At 52.6% G+C, this 18,990-nt stretch overlaps 6 protein-coding genes across 6 annotated transcripts; 4 read left to right on the top strand and 2 right to left on the bottom strand.

Annotated features, from left to right (window-relative positions):
- Window positions 1-1,970: 1,970 nt before the first annotated feature.
- M431DRAFT_476957 (hypothetical protein) lies at window positions 1,971-3,916 on the top strand (the record flags this gene model as incomplete). The annotated part of the gene is made up of 3 exons (XM_024915524.1): window positions 1,971-2,106; window positions 2,170-2,286; window positions 2,370-3,916. 3 exons carry the CDS (start codon window positions 1,971-1,973, stop codon window positions 3,914-3,916), a joined length of 1,800 nt encoding a protein of 599 aa, XP_024780150.1.
- Window positions 3,917-4,818: 902 nt separating this feature from the next.
- Window positions 4,819-6,132, top strand: M431DRAFT_71556 (hypothetical protein; the record flags this gene model as incomplete). The annotated part of the gene is made up of 3 exons (XM_024921916.1): window positions 4,819-5,024; window positions 5,106-5,856; window positions 5,920-6,132. 3 exons carry the CDS (start codon window positions 4,819-4,821, stop codon window positions 6,130-6,132), a joined length of 1,170 nt encoding a protein of 389 aa, XP_024780151.1.
- A 699-nt stretch (window positions 6,133-6,831) lies between these two features.
- M431DRAFT_12403 (hypothetical protein) lies at window positions 6,832-9,180 on the top strand (the record flags this gene model as incomplete). The annotated part of the gene is made up of 4 exons (XM_024912212.1): window positions 6,832-7,287; window positions 7,350-8,001; window positions 8,069-9,064; window positions 9,169-9,180. The coding sequence occupies exons 1-4, from the start codon at window positions 7,163-7,165 to the stop codon at window positions 9,178-9,180; spliced, it is 1,785 nt and encodes a 594-aa protein (XP_024780152.1). The 5' UTR covers window positions 6,832-7,162.
- A 1,699-nt stretch (window positions 9,181-10,879) lies between these two features.
- On the bottom strand, window positions 10,880-12,349 carry M431DRAFT_69955 (hypothetical protein; the record flags this gene model as incomplete). The annotated part of the gene is made up of 3 exons (XM_024921800.1): window positions 10,880-11,419; window positions 11,485-11,527; window positions 11,601-12,349. Coding segments are annotated over 3 exons (1,332 nt in total), but the record flags the coding sequence as incomplete, so codon positions are not given.
- A 551-nt stretch (window positions 12,350-12,900) lies between these two features.
- Window positions 12,901-13,798, top strand: M431DRAFT_182855 (hypothetical protein). The gene has a single exon (XM_024913146.1). It carries the CDS (start codon window positions 13,114-13,116, stop codon window positions 13,699-13,701), a length of 588 nt encoding a protein of 195 aa, XP_024780154.1. The 5' UTR covers window positions 12,901-13,113; the 3' UTR covers window positions 13,702-13,798.
- Window positions 13,799-16,104: 2,306 nt separating this feature from the next.
- M431DRAFT_182930 (hypothetical protein) lies at window positions 16,105-16,606 on the bottom strand. Its single transcript, XM_024913148.1, has one exon. It carries the CDS (start codon window positions 16,431-16,433, stop codon window positions 16,170-16,172), a length of 264 nt encoding a protein of 87 aa, XP_024780155.1. The 5' UTR covers window positions 16,434-16,606; the 3' UTR covers window positions 16,105-16,169.
- Between the last annotated feature and the right edge of the window lie 2,384 nt (window positions 16,607-18,990).

Genomic DNA, 18,990 nt, shown 5'->3' on the forward strand with positions numbered 1-18,990 from the left:
GGGCAAAATGAAAGAAAGAGCAAAAAAATCGCCGAAGGGCATACAAGGAGGCAAGCGATCACACAGTAAGCGAGTACGGATTCTCTCTACAAATCGATAGAGCACAAGCACGAGTAAGGATGTCCCCTTGTTGATGCGCGCATCCGGTAAAACGCCTACATGACAGCGGTGTTGTGCCAATGGAACTCGCTTGTCTTGGACACGGAACCAGGGCTGTCTGTCTGGCCGCAGGGCTCAATCTCTCTGGTCTCGCCGCTGATTTGGGGTTTCCAGCTAATACTTATGCCATTCGACCATTACAACTTCGAACCCATGCTGTGTCTCTCATCGGCCCAGGCATTGTTCATCGCTTGTCTCTGACCCAAGGACCTTGACGGCTTGGGACGGCTTGGGTCTGCCTGTGCCTAAACGGAACATCAGGCCAATGCCCAGGTCGCTCGCTTCTCGCTCTCAAGAATCGTTCGCCTCTCCATTAGCCCCATGCTGGATACCGACAAGCACCTCGACCTCCATCTTCGTCCGAGCTGCTGTCCTCTCCAATCGAAGCCCACCCCTGCCCGGTCCTGCCAGACCCTGTCAATCGTGCTGCTACACCACGCACTATCCACGCTGCTGCCCTGCCGCGCCCTACCTTCTGCCATGTCTTGCCTTTTGCCATGCTCTAGCCATCGCGATGAGACAGGTCATTATCCCCCCCTTTCACCCCCTTCCCCTCTCCTCTTCTTTCCGCCCGGGAAGTTTTTTTTCCATCATGGCCTTCCCGCCTCTCCGCTACTGATTACGTAGGATTGTTTCTTTGTTCTGGCACCAAAGACAGCCGGGAGTAGGCCGTTGCTGGCGCTCCATTCTCATCGTTTAGAACGATGGCATCAACATCACGAGTTTGATCAAACAGCCATCTAGGGTGGATTTTCGGAACGCTTCCTTCCCCGCCCATCTCCTCTTGTTCTAATCTGCATCAATGCCAATGCCAATGCAATGCGCTGTGCGTCTCTTGCCTCCCATCTTCTTCTCTTGGCCATCCTGCAAGCCACATTGACCATCTCCCTTGCTCGACATTGTTATCCTCTTTGTGGTTAATGCCACCCCCCTTGCTTCCGCCTGCTTGTACTTGGACCCTTTTGTCGAAACATACATGTACATGCTCGTACATGTTGCACTACGTGCTTCACACTTGTACACCTCTTGCCCAGGCACCTGCTAGCATGGTATCACGCTTGTACTCCATACAAGTTTACCGACCTGCAGACCGGTCTGTACTAGATGATGCACACCTCTAGCTAGCCATTACACGCACTTCAGGTCGAACTCTTGTACGCACACATAACTTGTATATGCCCGCATGTAAGGTGTACATGTATAGTACAGACGATACACCGGGCATGGAATCCTTCCTGCTGAAGCTATTCCTAGCTTGAGCGTACTACTGCGACCGCTACCTCTGGCCATTGTTCATGATACGAACGAGCACCAGAAGCAGCCCGTCCTTTTTCTTTCTCTATTTCTCTTGACGGACGCCCCCTCCCCTAGCTACCGCCCGTCGATAGACCCACAGTCATCTGGGCGAGCGGGCAATCCCATCCGACAAAGCTGCTGCCACGCCGCATATGATGGTCGACTACCTTGTCAAGGATTTATTCCATTTTCCTTTCCTACAATAACCCAGACCATTCCGCCCTCCCCCCTTCTCGATTTGCTCATCCCATTCTTGTTCGATCCATTGGCCGTACCAAGGCGCATGCGGCGTTTTGTTTGAGGGCCCTTTGCTCTGTTCCCTGGGTTTCTTTACCCATCACCCCTTACACGAACGCAAGGCAATCACGCAAGTGTTCATTGGGCTTTTTGCTTTTTGCTTTTTGCTTGATTATTTCCTCCCTGCTTGTCGGCCGACCTTTGTTTGCCCCGGATCTCCGCTCTCTCCGCCATCCCGTAGCCGCTCTCCGCCAAGCCCCAAGGCAGTGATGGCCACCATGGCATATGCTCCGGAGCATGAACCCCACAAACGGAAACGAGACCTCGAGGATACCGGTAGCCACCCCGCTCACCATCGTCAGCCGAGCATTTACGAACCCGGCCGCATGCAGGCATCGCCTTCTCTAGCTTCGAGTACGTTGTAATTCCTCTCTTCGGCTTAAAGGTTGAGAACGGTTCAATGTTAACATAATCTAGTGGCCCCTGAGTCCATCGTCAACTTTGTGACAAGGCCCGACGCCCCGCTGCTGTCCTTTTTGCCAGGCGATGTCGACACCTTTAACGATATTATCTACCTCATTGGCGATTATGAAAGTAGGTTTGCATATAAGCGGGCCATGGCTCTTTCGTTGCTTCATAGAATGGTGAAGATGTAATGCTGATTCGATTGAATGTAGGTGTTTTGGACCGGAAGGAAAGCATGGCAGCGAATCTCGGGGCCAAACTGACGGGTCCCCGGTTCCTCCGCGGCCTCGAAAGGTTCTTTGAAGGCCCAATCAAAATCCTCTCGGCGAATCCTTATCATCAGATTACCTGGCTGGAGATTGTCACATTTGCCAAGACGAATCCAGAAGCCTTCACGGTCATCCCACAACCCAACGGTTCACGATGTTGTCGCTTCGTGTATAATGGAATAACGGCTGAGATTATAGAGGATGATTGGCGCCTGATATCTTCTGGAGCACTGGATAGATTCCCGTTGGAACACACCTTTGAAGAGGACGAGGCGGCCGAGCTGGCGACGCTCGAAATTCTCGAGCAAAGAGCCTCATATCTGCACAGAAAGGCGGACGAGCTTGCGGCCAGAGCTCGCATCCTCCACCAAAGGCTTGAGCTCCGTACCCGTGATGTCGCCCGAAGGCAGCAGTTTCTTGAAGTTGGTGCCAGTTCCAGCTTAGCTTCCGGTTCCAGCTCCGGTTCAAGCTCCAGCGCCGGCCCCAGCTCCAGCTTTCATGCCATCAACCACCCACCGCGCCCCGTCATTACGAATCCTAGCGGCGAGCCGTACGATATCCATTCAGACCTTCTCCACCAGTTCACCATTGCCGCGATGCAAAACAGCCCACCTCAGGGCCCGCCCCCGGGGTACCAGGCACAACCCGGATCGCCCAATGGCGCGCCTGTTGCCGGTCAAGGCCCGCTGGCCCCGCCGGCCTTGGAAGCACCGCCGTATCACCCGCCCCCGGCAAATGTCTATCCGGCGGTCGAGACGGCAGCCCCCGCTCCGACCCCAGTACCGGCCCCGGCCCCTATTGCGGCGCCAGCTCTGACTGCGGCCTCCAACTCGAGATCGATTGCGAACCTAGCACTCAGCCAAGTGGTACTCCCCGGCGACCCCGCCACGGAGGTGCACCGGCCCCTTGTACTGCAAAAGACAGACACGCTCAACAAGGGAGATATTATTTTCCCCCCTTGCGACCGATGCCGGCGCCTCCGTCTGCAGTGTGTCAAGCACTTGACGGCCTGCCGGGGCTGCACTAAGAAACACGCGAGGTGCAACTGGAGGAACGTCACTGACGACGAAGCCGCAGCAGTAAAGGAGGAGCTACAGGCGATATATAATGAAGCACAGAAGCAAGCGACTGCAGCCGCATCAGCAAAGAAAGCTGGAAAGGCACCAGCGTCAGCGCCGCAGTCCGAGGCAGGGAGCAGCTCTCGGCCGGCCAGCGGCTCTGGAGCGGGCAGCAGTATGGATCAGGTCCACATGCCCGTACCGGGTCCATCAGCAGCGCCGGCACCGATGCTGGCACCACCGCTGGCACCGGCTCCCGCTGCCGAGCTGCCGCGGAGGCTGCTGCCCACCACTCGGCTCACCAGGATCGAGCCGGCTCCCCCTACTGTGCCTAGGAATCCTCCACGGACGGGGCAGCTCGCTGCCATTTTGTCTCCCCCCGACTATGAGCCTCGGCCGTTTGGATCGCTACCACCGCTAGCCCCACGATGAAATACGGCGGTGAAGAATGGGTGGCTACGGCTTGATAATACGTACGGTTAGTACAATAGTGATTACTAGTTTGCTTTTTATGGAATATGATTGGGAAAAGTTTGCCACATTTTGACGGATTGGGATGGATATCGGGATGCGCATATGCTGGGATTATGAATAGGATTGGGTCTGGGTAGACGGCCCTTGGCGAGCTAATGAGAATACGACTATCTTTTATCTTTTATCTTTATTCAGTTCCCTCTATCTAATAAAATCAATAAAATATCCTCCAAGTGGCCCAGAGATTACTTAGATAGCAATGGATCCCAAGTACGGAGTACATGACAGATGGCGAGGAACGAAAGCAACAAGTACTAACGGTACGTACCGCTTGGGCCGGCCACTTGGGGTAACTTCGGCGCTCGCTTTAGCTGCAGGGCGCCACTTCGGCTCGTTGCTGAGCTAAAACAAAACAAAAAAACATGACAGGACAAGAAGGTTAAAAAAAAAAAAAAGCCGGAGCCGCAAAAAAAGTCAAGAGGCAATAAACGCATCATTCTTCGGCTTTAGATTCACTGTTGCCTCATTCCCCCCTCTCATTCACGAAGCTTTTGCCCACAGTCACCGTTAATCCTCATTCTACTCCTTCTCTCTCCCTTTTCGATACGCTCTGGGCGAATAACTATTTCTACCGTTTCGCTACTCGTTCTCTCCGTCCAATCAACTTTTGCCGCATTCTTTAATGAACCCCACCGCGGTATATCGAGGTTAACCGACTCATTTTTTGCGCATCGCCGATTTTGACTTCCCATACCAAATTAAAGCTGCGATAAGAAGGCAAAGCAAAGAATTGAATCGAGCCGAATCGAGAAGAGAACAAAAACCCTCTTAAACGAAACCAAAAACCTACTTTCCTGGCCATGGCGCAGCAGGGGCCTGCGGCTGTTGCTCCGTATCTGCCAGGGCGAGACGATGGACGGCCGTTCCAGCACTCGCACGCTTCGGCTGAGCATGCGGCGCTGGTGCAGTCGAGAGAGACGGGCGATGTGCTGCCGGATGACAGTCCTAGAGGGCAGGTCAAGGCTTTGCCGTTTGCGAAGTCATGGGTACATTTCATGGCCGGAGGGTATGTTTGTGTTGTTTCTCCGTGCTCGGATCTATGAAGAAGAGCGAAGTAGAGGAAAAGATGCTAATGCTAGGGTTCTAGAGTTGGCGGCATGACGGCCGCGGCAGTCACGGCACCGCTCGATGTCCTCAAGACGAGGCTACAGTCCGACTTTTACCAGGCGCAGATTCGCGCATCCAGAGAGGCCCAGGCGCAAGCTTTGCAGAGACTGAACCCTGTGCGTAGCGCAATGCACCACCTCTCTGAAACGCTGCAGATCCTGGGCTCGGTGTACAGGACGGAGGGACCGCGCGCATTGTTCAAGGGCCTGGGACCGAACCTGGTGGGCGTCATTCCTGCGAGGAGCATCAACTTTTACGTGTACGGGAACGGCAAGAGGCTCATGGCCGACTACTGGAACAGGGGCGAGGAGGCCCCGTGGGTGCATCTCCTGGCCGGTGTCACGGCGGGCGTGGCGACGAGCACCGCGACGAACCCGATTTGGATGGTCAAGACGAGGCTGCAGCTGGACAAGAACGTCTCCGAGCGCAGTGGCGGAGCGACGCAGCGGCTGTATCGCAACAGCTGGGATTGTGTCAAGCAGGTTGTGCGCGACGAGGGCGTCAGGGGGCTGTACAAGGGCATGAGCGCGAGCTACCTGGGCGTGGTCGAGTCGACGATGCAGTGGATGCTGTACGAGCAGCTCAAGGCCTATCTCGCCCGGAGAGAGTCTGCGATTCAGGCCAGTGGCAGGGAGAAGAACTGGTGGGACAAGACGGTGGATGTCCTTGGCAACGGCGGAGCTGCTGGAGGTGCAAAGCTGGTTGCTGCCGTCATTGCCTATCCCCACGAGGTAAATTTTTTTTGTTACTACAAGCTTGAGAAGAAGAATGCAGACTGATCATATCCTACTAAGGTTGCGCGAACCCGTCTTCGACAGGCTCCCATGGGAGACGGCAAGCTCAAGTACACTGGCCTGATACAGTGCTTCAAGCTCGTCTGGAAGGAAGAAGGCCTCATGGGTCTCTACGGCGGCCTGACACCTCACCTCATGCGCACGGTTCCCAGCGCGGCAATGATGTTTGCCATGTACGAGGTCATCTTGCGCTTCTTCCACACGCCGGCCTAAGGTCTGGTAGTTTATGAAAAAGGCGAAGAGGACGACGGGAATGTACGATAACGCAGCTGAACCAAAAAAAAAAATCGAAAGAGAACACTGAAGGGACACACACGCACGCACACGCACGCACATACGATCCAAAAGCGGCAGATACTTGTCATTTACACATATACTGTACATTATGCCTACTTCAAACGGGAAACAAGAGACGATAGAGGTGGTACAACCCGGGGGAAATCTGGGTTAAATCCAAGGCGTTTTGGGGGCAGGGAATTGGCTTCCATTTTACATGACCAAGGCACGAATGAACGGCAAGGGAACAAACAAGCTATAAGGCTGAAAAGGGGAAAAGGAAAAAAAAACATAAGCAAGAGGAAAGAAACACTCCACTGGGAAATTGGAGGCATTAAGGGGATGGACTCTACTCTTTGCGATACCTCAAAATGTTATATGGCGATGGCATTGATGCTGTGCTCTAGGTATCTATATCTAGGGGGTGGCTATTAATTATAGCAAGCAGTAGGAACTGAAATCGCCAATGAGGTTCAATACAATACATATTACAGCATCAATTATAGCATCTGTCTGTTATACTTATACTCGTTACTTCGTATTCGGAATTCTCAACGCAACTCTCGAGTTCGAAGCCGTATTTGTCCCATGTCCATACACTAAGCAATAGCTGTTGACGATCCATGGTAACCCCCCGATATTATGACTGCATCTCAAGGCAACCGCGAAGTGTTGATGGCCGCGGTCAAAAGAAACATGACTGGCAGGAGCAGCCATGTTGGAGCTTATATGACCTACAGCTCGTTGCTGCCCTTCCATGACTCCCAATAACTTGACAAAACAACATCAACACCCCCAGGGTATATTCTCTTCTTCTTCTTCTTCTTATAATTGATACAATTTGATACGCACTCATATCGACGACTAGCACAAGTAAAGAATCGCCATGGATAATGATAATGAGTAGCAGCATATCAGGCTCGTCCCTCAGTGCGGCATCTGCGGAGACCGCATCGAGGCCAATGAGATGGCCGTGGCTCGTACGTCTTTACTCTCCTCTCCTCTCCTCTCCTCTTCTCTTAAGCCTACCTTCAAGCTCGTCCTCGTCCTCTATTTCAACATGTTCATCGTAACCAACGTCTTTCTCTTCTAGTCTATCGCTGTCACAGCAATCCACATTCATATTGCGTCTCACGTCCGTTCCGCTTCCACAGCCGAGGCCTGTTGGTCACCTTTGTCGTCGCCCACAACACTCTTGAAAACACCCTCTGCAAGCCCTATAACTGCGGTGCGTGCGCTGCCTCGCTGGAAGCCGCTGCAGTGCACCACGGATGCTATGGATTCTTCACGCACCGGTGCCTTATTGACGACACACAGGTCCTGCTCCGGCGGCTCCTTGTCTTGGCCTTGTGGAAAAGGCCCTGGAAGGAGGCACAGCCGTTGTTTTTGCCCAACAGCAATGACAGCCGGTCGCTCGATGTGGCGGCCAATATGTATGGACTTCCGCAGCTGTCCAGGCTGCCGGTCGACCTTCTCAAGATAATCCACGGCCACTCGGCGGGCGCTTTGTTCTGGAGGAGCATCTCAGTGCTACGAGCGACCGTGTGTATCTCAAACATGGGAGACGAGTCACAGCAGTCAGAGGTCGTGGCGCTGCGGCATGTCGTTTCCTGGAAGCGAGGCGGGAAGCTTGACAAGAGCGACTCCCAGACGCCCCTTATAATCAGGCTGACGATAGATTCCGATGGTATCAGTAGAGTTGAGCGCCTTGTCGACTATCCACGATACTGGCGAAAAAACTACAGGTACACTGCGCACATTGTTGGAAGCGGCAAGGACGTTGAAGGGGTGCAAGTAGAGCTCGTGGTAAGTACGTCTTTTCCCCACCATTCTCCAGTCAAACCACCGTGTCTTATATTTTTGCTTTTCTTAGAATGGTCTTTTACGCCTCAAACTTCTTCCCAATGGCTGGGTCCCCCATATATGGAATACTCCTGTTCCGCCTCCCTTGTCCCGATGCAACTTGTCCCCCAATAAGCCTTCCGCTACTTGGCCACGTCTATTTTATCTTGAGTCAGAGAGCATGCGAGGTATAACCTTCTTCTACACCCTGGGGCGTCTCTGTGACATACATATCCACTATCAAGAACAAACGTCTGCTCGTTCGACGCATCGCCGAATGAAACGCGCTGCCCAGAGCAATGCTATATGGCTCTACCTGCCTATTCCGCCGGGAGATCAGTTGACCGTTGTAGGCTTGCGTCAACAGCCCGGTTTGCCTTTTTGCTACCTTTTTCAGTTGAAAAAGTCCGGCGACGTCATCATAGGGCCTCACGGGAACTCGTTCTTTAAAGACAGTTGTCTGGGCGCAGGTACTTCCCTTGGCTTCATCTACGGTGAGCCGAATCGAGCGGACTTCATGCCGCAGCAAGTTGAGCTCATTGGCGCATACTGCCGCCCAGAATCACAGCCCACGCCGGAGTGGTGGTCACCGCACGTTTTCCCCCTAGACAGATATGAAGCCCCCCTGGACAGATTTGGGGCCAATTTCCTCAGCCAAGATTCTTTCTTGCAGGCAGAATACTTCTCTTGGGCGCCGCTGGACGACGTTGTGTCAGCTCTTGTTTTCCGCGACCAAATCACGGGATGCTGCAAAGGCATCTTATTCTTCTACCGCAACGGAGGATGCCGGGCCATTGGGGAATGCCGGCTTCATGTCGACCCAGCACAGACAGTGCCCGAGCCAAGCCAGCTCTGCTACCAGATGGAGTCCCATCCCGCGAAATATAGCCCAGACCTCTCAGTATATAGAGCGCGGGTGACAGTCCAGCCTAGTTCGCAGCATGAACGCGTGCACCTTCAACATACGCACGGGAAGATTGTCGATGAGGGATGGGTAGTGCATACGGAATGGAAGTGCTACCTAATGGTAGGATACGTCAAGTTTTGGGTTACGAACGAGTTTTTCATCATTTATGAGCATCACGGGACAACCATACATGGGGATGGCAGCACAAAACTAGAGACGCTTAGCACTCCATTTGACATTCGAAAAAAAAAAAAAAAAAACTATATAATAATAGCAGTAAGAAACGACAGAAACGAATAATACCCCTCCCAAACAAAGCTGAGCAGACCGAACCACAAGCAAGTTTCCCAATGATAGCCACGTTTGTCGTATCGCGCCGTTGAAAATGTTTTTGTTTTTCCCACGTCCAATGAGCAGAATGTTTTCAAAAGTCCAACGAAAAAAAACCCTCCCTTCCTCTCGGTCTCTAGGACTCTCAACCATGCCCTTCTCGTAGGAAAGCCATAGACAGCCAAAAAAAGACGAGGAACTCCCTATAGAAACAAGGAAAAGAAAAAGAAAAGAAAGGTTTGCTCCTGTTTCTCCAACTTTGATACTCCGTTATCCATGCCCATCAAGATCAGCAGCCCATCCCAATCATGCAAACATTACAAAGAAAGAGAGAAAACACACGCGAGCACACACATACACACAAACAACAAACACCACCAGCGATGAAAAAAAAAAGCAACCACAAAATAAGCAACGAAAAGCACAAATCCCTTCATGACCATGCAACAAATTGTGTCCATTGTCCATTGTCCATTTGTCCGGGGAGCAAAGCAGCTGAAACAACCCACCATAAGAGCATAGGTAACAACAACTCCTGTTTGACAGACCGGTTTTATAATAAAAAATAAAAGTGGTATGAAGCATTTGCATGCCGTGGACGCTTCTATGAAGACGCTGGGGGGTTAGAATGGCCGCAATAAGCAGCAGGCCATCAACGGGATTGGGTACCCAAGAGAAGAAGCAGAAAAGAAAAGAAAAAACAGACAGGGGTAATAAAGACATAGGGAACATGAAAATATCAAACTTGAAGCCATCGCAGTAAAATGTTTTTCCCAAATTCCAAATCCAAACACTCAGCGCTGATGAAAAGAAAAGAAAACACCAAACGAGTATTAAAAATAACAGCCATGCCGTATTTTTTTTGCACCTTTTCTGTCTCTCCGATTTTTTTCTTTGGCCAAAGAAAGAAAGGGGGAATCAAAAATCAAGAGTACAAAAAATCGGGTTTTTGTAGTCCATTTCCCAGAACGAAGCGAATTCGAAAAATAGAAAGAGAGGAGAAAAGCAGTGGACACGCAAGACGAGAGGATTTCTCGTTGGTGCCCTTCAAACGTATTAGGAAAAGAAAAGATGTAAGGGGGAATCAATCAGAGAAGAGAAGGGGGGGAAAGGGTCAAAAAGGTATCAATCCCAAATGAAGCCAACGCCGTTGTCCGCTCCTTCTCTTGTCCCATCTCTCTATCTGAAGATGAGAAAAAAGCCGTAGTTGATAGGGGACGCGATGCGACCAAAAGAGCCCAGATGGTATATGGTAAAATAAAGGAAAAAAAGGAATTTCTCGTTGCGCCCCTCTCTGTCCGTAAACCCTGATGCTAGTTGAACTTTATCGTTGTATCCAAATGATGCCCCTGTGCCTTGGAGGAACCCGAAAATGAAAGCGAGAAACAAGAAGAACAAGATGATTGAGAAGAAAAAAAAGAGAAGAAAAAAAAGGGAGGGGTAGAATTAGAAACTAATGGGGGAACAGGCGTTGTTGTTGCTGCTGATATCCCTGCATTAAGCAAAGGGAGTATGAGGCTTCGCCATGTTGATGCCGTTCTTATAAAATGGTGCTCTTTGGAAATTAGAGCCAGCACTAGAGCCATTGATAGGTGTCCCAGAGTTGCTGCCGCGGCTGTTGGGGGTATACGAGGTATAGGTCCGGTTGCCAAAGTTGGTCGGTTTAGGCAGGCCAGGGGGAGGGCCACTGGCCGCCGTAAAGCCATTGGCTGTGGACGGGGTTATTCCGTTGACAGGAGGCAGGTTTCCATGAGGAGCCTGCGAGGGAGGAGAGCGAACGCCAAGAGGATTCTTGGAGAAGCTCAGGCGGATGCCACCCTTGACGCTGTTGTGTAAGCACCATCCATACAGCTGGCTCAGTGCCTTGGTGGCATGGCCAATGTCTTCAAACTCGACAAAGCACATGGGGCCGTTCTGCTTGGTTCTGAAGCACAACCTCTTGTAACCCCGTACGGGGGAGAACAAGGCCTTGAGCTCCTCCTCGGACGTGTCAATGGGCAGGTTGCCAACGTAGAGGGTATTGCAGGGGGGATTTTGATCCGCAGGGTTGACGGGAGGAAAATTGGGCTTTCCATACGGCAGCTGTTGCTGCTGCTGCTTATCCTGCTTGTCTTGCTGGGGTTGCGCTCGTGGCTGCTGCTGCTGCTTGTTATGCTGCGGCAGCGACTGCTGTTGTGGGTTTTGCTGCGGCAGTTGAGAAAGTTGATGACGCTGCTGTGACTGCAGCTGTTGCTGTTGCTGTTGTTGTTGCAGCTGTTGTCCAAGGCTCATATAGTTGCCGTTGCCGTTGCCGCTGCCGTTAACGTGAGCCAGAACCCCAAGGTACGATGCCGGCATTGGCGAGGGGGTAGAAGAGGCGCCCGAGTTGAGAGCCAGGTTTGCCATTGCTTGGCTGATCGGGTCTTGAGGGGTAGTGCCTCTCCGCTGGGCAGGGGTGGCCTTACCCGCGTAGGCAAATGAATCCCTAAGGAGCTCCCCATCGTCATCATCGCCAAGCTCATCATTGATGAGGTGCTTTCCCAGTCGTCCTGACGCCTCGTTGGCGAGATGGTTGCCAATAGGCGAATGTGCGTTAAAGATACTCTTGTAGTGGCTGCCGGCTTTTGTGTCTGGAGCAGCAAGGTCCTGATGAGGAGGAGCAGCTGGGAAGAAGCGACCGGCCTTGGATGTCGGCGACATTGCGTCACGGGGCGGAAAGCCGTTGCCGATAGGAGCCGGCTGTGGACGATAGACTGGCGCCGTAAAGATATCCGCGCTGGCATTGGGTGCTCCGTTTGGCATGGTGAATGGCGCACTGACGGGCGATCCGTAGTCGGGCGATCCGTAGTCGGGCGATCCATAGTCGGGCGAGGGCAAGATGCTAACCATCAACTTGGCGCGACCGTTGGCGCGGCCGTCGAGCATGTTTCGGACTTCAGTCGCGCCATGCATACTCCGAAAGACCACCACAGCCGAGCGGTAGTGGACGCCCTCATAGTTGTCGGAGCCCATAAACTCGATTTTGACGAGCTCCTGAGAGAAGACGAGCATGAGACGCAGATCGGCTTCGGAGGTTGTGGCCGGCAGGCATCGGATCAGCACACGCACCGGCGTCGGAGCAACGGGCGGCTCATAGTCAAAGAAGGATGCGGCGCCCACGTCGCTGGGGTGATGAGGGGCCTGGGCATGGCGAAAGGGAATCCTCTGCGGCGGTGACATCTGAGTCGCGAAAGATGCGCTGCGGGACGACGGCCCAGGAAAAGAAGAATGAGATGCAGCAAAGTTCAGCTCGGCGCCTCGGTCATAGTCGATTGGGTTAGGCATTTCATCGAGAGGCGACGGGGACCAGATGCCCTGGTGAGGCACCCAGGTGGCCGTGGAAGGCGGTAGTATTGTCATTGGCGTCGAGTGTTTCCTGCTGTGATCGCCGTTCATAACCAAGAGCGCGCGGTGACGATGGGCGACGGGCGATGACGATAACGAAAGAGGGTTGTAAGACCGAGTAATGAATGATGAGGCGTATAGTAGCCAAGGAGACAGAGAGTGTGTGGGTGTGAGGTTGCGAGAGAGAGATGGAGTCGGCGAAAGATTGTTAAGATACTAGGTATGATGTGATGAATAATGCTGTCGCGGTTTGAACAACACGGCTCGGTAGTGCGGTGATGATGGCGAGAGCACGGAGGTGGTATCGAGGGCGCTCCGAGAGTTAGGGCAGAGGAGGATTATATAGTCTCGATAATATGCTCGATAATGCGCACGAGAATCCAAAATGCTGTCGGCGGCGCGCGGAAGGTTCGATCGAGGATATACTTTGAGGCGAATTGAGTGGACTGCGCTTCAAATGCGATGCGCCCGGGGAAATGCAGATAGATAGCAGCGGATGGAGACGTGGCGCGGCACAAGATGCGAAAGAAAATGTCGCGAGAGAAGTTTGTCGGCGAGTGGAAGCGGCGAGGGCGGCGAAAAAGGTTCAGGGCGAGGGCGAGGGCGAGGATGAGGAGGGAAGCGAGGATGAGGTTGATGATGCGTCCAAGTTGGCCCAAAGTTTGGCGGTTTGGGCGGGTTTAGTGAGGCAGCGGCACGGACGCAGGTGCAGTTCGCATATTTTCTCCTCTGTCCGGGGCTTGGCCTTTGGGGCCTTTTGGGGCCTTTTTTGGGGGGTGGGAGCCGCAGTTGCAGCCGGGAAAGGTGGGGAGAGGCGGCGTCTTCTTGAGGGAAAAGGGTTTTACAGTAGAGAGTATGTACTCCGTCGAGAGTGGAGGATACAAGTTAACTCAACTGGAACTCTGCTGGGAGAGGAGAAAAGTAGTTGGGTAGAATGGGGGCGCTTTTTCGGACCTGCTTCCAGGGAGGCTTTTTCTCATTGGCGCTGGGGCTGGTGCGCTAGTTTGCATTGGACCAAATGGGGGGGTGACGGATTGTTTTGGAGGGTTGGAGGGCTCAACTAGAATTTTAGTTGGGTTTAGGTTGGCGATGTCGACACGCTGGACTTGAGGAGGTACTCGTACTCGTACAGTTATGATGTATTGATGGATCCAAAGGGAGAGTGAGTGAAGTGAGTGAGTGAGTACCAGGCGGAGGGTTGTTAGCGGGCTCAGACAGCGACTGAAGTTGCCCTAGAAAGGGACCCCGAAGAGGAGGAGAGACAGGAGAGAGGAGAGAGGGGGGGGTGCAGAAGAAGCCCTAGAAGGCAAAGAGAGTAGAGGCCAGAGGTAAGTAGAAGGGTAGAGGGTCAGAGGGGGCCAAACTGGTCCATGGATTTTGATTTGATTTGCGGTGCGGCTTCAATGTCACTGGCTGCTTGCATCAGACCAATCGGGGGAGTGGTGCAGCATTTCCCGGAGGCTTGGGGGGGTACCTGCACATGCCTGGTGCCTTCAGGTCTTAGTCTTGCGAGTACCGGCCAGTGTTTCGTCAGCATGCTTGTCGCAGCAGTACCTTGCAGGTAGTTTCCAGCCACGGAGTACTGGGGCACCACCCCCTCGTGCTAGTGCCAAAATGCTCTTTTCTGCTGGTCTTGTCTTTGCCAAAAATGACGCCAGTGCTTTCCAAGTACATACACCATCGCGATTTGGATCCTTGGGGAAAGCTTGTTGTTATCAAGCTTGGTGAAGGGAAGAGGGGCACACAATAGACTCGAGGAAGAAGAAGATCAAGAAAGATTAAAGAATCCTATTTACGTAAATATCTATTTATGGGAACCTGTTATACATTTTTGCTTTTTTTTTTTCTGGTTTGAGGGGATGTGGTGGGGGGGGGCAAGAGGCACGTACTCGGACATGTACATCTGTACAAACAGACGGGCAAAATACAAAACCAAACACAAAACAATAGGTACCTTTACACATTCATCTTCTACTGTAGATTCATCCCGGCAAAGCACCCAGGCGACACCTTGTTTCCCTTGCTCGTCAGACTCGATACGGCCGTCCAAGATCCATGTAAACAAGGGATCACGTCACGTCAACTCACCACTCCCTAGACGACCGTCTGTTGCATTCCGCCCTGAATCAACCGCCGTGGCTCCGTCTTCATGGCCTACGGCCTCCCAGGCCGAAGAGAAAAACGTGTCAATATCGTGGAAAACTCTATGATTTTCAAACCGCCGCCTCAGCAATCATTTTCGCCGAGCTGCATACACTGGACTAGGCACGGAGTTCCATCTTTTACACTCTGCCAGATTCATCGGTGCCTTGGCGAAAAGGTACAGGTCATATCTCTCGTGCACGCTTCCATTTCTTCGCCGCCGCTTGCGTGCAAAGAAAAGTGCCCGAGCCGCCGCTGTACATACTCGTACCCGTCCCTGTAACTGCAACAGCAACTGCAGCAAACGCCGCAATCGGGTCGATTCAACGGCAAGGTGAGGAGCACCAGCACTACTACTCCGTACAGTCTACAGGGACCGACCGAGCTCAGTCGCAGACAGCCTGTCCTTTTTGCACCGCAAAAGCCAGGGAGTCCCTCGTTCACAACGGCCCAGGCGTGAGCATCTAAAGCGACACGCCCAGCACTCGGTACTACGAAGGTACTAACCCAAGAATCTACTGCAGGCTGGCAGTCCCGCAAAAGATAAAGAGTGTGTGTGGGGTTTGTGATCGATCCACAAATTGGAAAATGGCCACTGCCACTAGCATTCCCGCCCTATTCCGGAACAGGCAGCATCCCTCCAGTCGATGCTCTTCCATCAATCCTGTTTATCGATATGGAGCAGCGTGTGCTGCACATTTAGTGTTGGTTGCTAACCTGCTCTGCTAACTGTCCCTACAGACAGGGAAAACCATGGAAGATAGCTGCCTCTCAGCTTATCAGGCACCGGATGCCTCATCCTTATTAGACGAGTGCCTGTTCGCGTTGCGGCGGCTTTGAGCGAAGCATTACCGAGGGCACTGCATCAGAGACATTCAAGGTTCTTGTTTGTGCCACCTGTGCTACCCCTCCAGCTCGTCGACAGGGGGCTTAAAGAGACCCGGCGACTGCTGAAGGTACTTGGGCGACCACTGCGTGCTGCAGCGCTACCAAGTACTGCGTCCTGCACGGTAGCATCCAACGATGGGCCATGTCTATCATCTGGAACAAACCCGTGCCGCCTCTGCACTTGTTTTGTCGCACTTGGCACTTCTAGAACGCCGCCATGGTCCCTGATGCGACGGTGTTTTTCTTCTTCTTCTTCTTAATTTTTTTTTTCTTTGCGCGTCGCTTGGCGGTACGCACAATGCAGCGCCTTGGGTCGTGCGCTTCTATTACGAGAAGTACTTGCTTGTCGCGCGGCTCTTCATGCTTGCTAGAGTGGCCATTCAAACAAGAACACGTATGCTTCACCCAGAGGGAAAAAAAATTAAAGAATAAAGAATGGCGATTCAATATTGATTTTTCTCTTTCTACAAGCATTTCTCCTTTTCTCGACTTGCATTATCCATCATGGGGGATGTAGCATCATTGCCCCTGTCACTGCCTGCACTGCAACACACCCACGGGAAGTTGGCAGCAACCCGTCCTCGGAAACCCTGACAGCCAACATTGAAACGTGCTTGTGGACGATGGTGGCACTTCGAGATGGGCTGAGTCTTCTGGCACGCGCCGATTTGCTCTCCGTGCTTGTGTGAGCCTCACCAAGGGGTATTTTCGAGGCAAGTTTGCGGCATCGTTCCCGGCTGCCACACAAACGAGAGCATGCAAACATGAAGCAGCGCGTGCAGTGATGAGTGATGACGAGAAGACGATACAAGTTCGAGTACCACCTACTAAGCAGTACAGTACAGTGCTCGTAGCATCGCAGGTGGAGGCAGCGCGCTCAACCGCCTGGCTTGGCCTTGTCCAATATCCCCTCCCCAAAGCTGCAAAATCTGGTAGCCGTAAATTAGTACGAATACACCGCGAAAAAATTACTGATGCATCACATCGCATCTCGTCTTATCCCATCCCACCCAAGATTCGGCAATGGCTCATGACCATCTTTAGCTCAGACACAAGCACGTGCAAATTGCCCATTGGTGGGGCTATCTGCAGTGGGGTCGCTGCCGACTTTGGAGTACGTCCCACGGCTCGGAGGCACGTCGTGCTAGAGGTACCACTCCGTACGAGGCTACGCCGCATTGGTTAGCACTAAGATTGCAGATTATGGGGAGCAACGGCCGGCCAACCACACGCCGCCGTCGCCATACACTAGCAAGGCAGCTTATGCATGTCAAATTGCTGTCCTCGATGGAGATGATGGAAACTGCCGCTTCATTGGACGCGCGCGCGTCGCTCATTTTGCGCTGGCGGACGCCGTTCCGCTACAAGAGAGGGGGGGGGGGAGATCATGCCCCCCGAAGAAGCTCGCCCATCACACCACTGGCGCGCTGACCTGCCCCTGTTCATCAGGAACCGGCATTGATCAGTCAGTCCAGCATGGGTCGAGCCATCGCATGTACAGCAAGCTCTTTGTCTAGTTTGAATGCACTAATACGATACCTACGGTACGAGCACAGCCGCTCTATTCCGTACCAATACCAGTCTTCCCGAATCCAGATCGCATCTGCTAACGAAGCTCCTGCAGGTGTTGCTACGAACGGCCGACGACCGAGCCCGTCATCGCAAACCGCCTTTCAATGTCTGTGTTGTGCGACCTGATACGAGTGCTGCCACCTCGTAGGACTTCTGCAAAACAAAAGACAAGGAGTCTTGGTCCCAAGAGGGGGACCACACGGCCGCAGAAGTGGCCCGCTTGCCTTACAGACACGACGACTAGCTAGGGCTAAGCTCAGGCCAGCATAGCACAACGTTCAGGGGGGGGGCTAACCGTCTTGTCTGCAAATGGCGGCAGAACTATTACTTCGTATACTTTCTCAAAGTCATGTCCAGTGGCATCAGCCATGACAAGACCGTCGTAGGCGGCACCTTGAAAGATGCAGATTATGGGGTGCTATTCCCCGTACCACTCGTTATTGTCATCGCTGATTATTATACTGATTTTGCAGGCTTCGGCGGCAACGAAGAGGGGAGAATGACTAGCATCGAATTGCTCCACGATGGCTAACATCTTACCGCACGGAGCAAATCGCTTGGGTTTAGTCATACATCTCCACCATCCCGTATCTTGATCACGAGCCGTGCGTGTACGGATAGTATTCCTTATTTCCTGGTACTAGTTAGTGCTACGGGCTACCTTGCTTGATTCGTACAGAGCAGATTAACTAGAAATCCGAGAAACAAGTGTCCACAAGCGGGGATCAAGCGAGGCCAGGCGACGCAGTTGGCTCATCCATCACCTTGTTCCCGCGAGGACCCTTGAGCGTCTACTTCTCCGGGGAAATGAAGGGGTACACGTACCACAGTACAGGCGAATTATAGCGGTTCCAACTCGGGTATTAACTCCGTGCCGGTTCCGCGCTCTGATCCCTTGCGATGGACTCGTAGGGCTGGAAATAGTGACACGCCATGTCGTCGCAGCCACCTGCAATGGGGGAATAGATGGCCAAGGTAGTGTTCTAATATCGAATACAGTTCCGCTCATTACAGCTCGACAACGCCTATATAGCAATACAGGCAGGTACCTACTATATGTTATGGGGCTTATATAGCTCAAGACACTAACATCGAGAGGCGTTTGTTATACAGCATCTGGAACGAGGCTCCCACGATACGGCTATCCCGAATAGTTCCGCGACATTAAGCAGTGCCTCCACGGACATACTCATCTCAACATCGGTAACTATTCGTTACGAACAGATGCCTACTAATCTACCCAAGGTAAATATTATTCAGCCTTTCATTATTTGTATCAGTCGACAGATATCTCCTGCCCGAGCAGGTACAGAGGTACCTGATAGTATTCCAGTGGCATCATCACCACGCTCCTGCCTCGTCATGCTCGCTTAAACTAAGCCCTCGCTCGCCACAACGAGCACAGCTTCATTTCTTTCCTTTCTTCATCTCACCATTTGTCCACAAAACCCCTCTCCACTGCGAAGCTTTCCCCTCTACTTTGTCGCTCCTTTTCTTCTTCTCTACATCGCGTTCGGAACCATGTGAGTTGGAGCAAGAGGCAACAGGCATCAATCGCGTGCTGGATCTGGAAGTGCGCCGAGGTTGTGTGCTTCTACCCACCACCTTGAAACTACAGTTCCGCCCTCCTGCTAACCAAACTTTTACTAAGGATACGATACCCGAAATCCTCCAACCTTCCAACCCTCCAGCGACTGCAGCCGACTCGAGACATGCAGCCAGACTTGGTCATGGCATCTGGCACGCGGAAT

This window comes from Trichoderma harzianum (assembly GCF_003025095.1).
Source record: "Trichoderma harzianum CBS 226.95 unplaced genomic scaffold M431scaffold_1, whole genome shotgun sequence".
In the NCBI taxonomy this organism is placed as follows: domain Eukaryota; kingdom Fungi; phylum Ascomycota; class Sordariomycetes; order Hypocreales; family Hypocreaceae; genus Trichoderma; species Trichoderma harzianum.

Excerpts from the sequence above, each read along its gene's own strand:
- M431DRAFT_182855 (XM_024913146.1), top strand. The coding sequence starts at position 13,114 with ATGCAGATAGATAGCAGCGGATGGAGACGTGGCGCGGCACAAGATGCG.
- M431DRAFT_182930 (XM_024913148.1), bottom strand. The coding sequence starts at position 16,433 with ATGTTTGCATGCTCTCGTTTGTGTGGCAGCCGGGAACGATGCCGCAAA.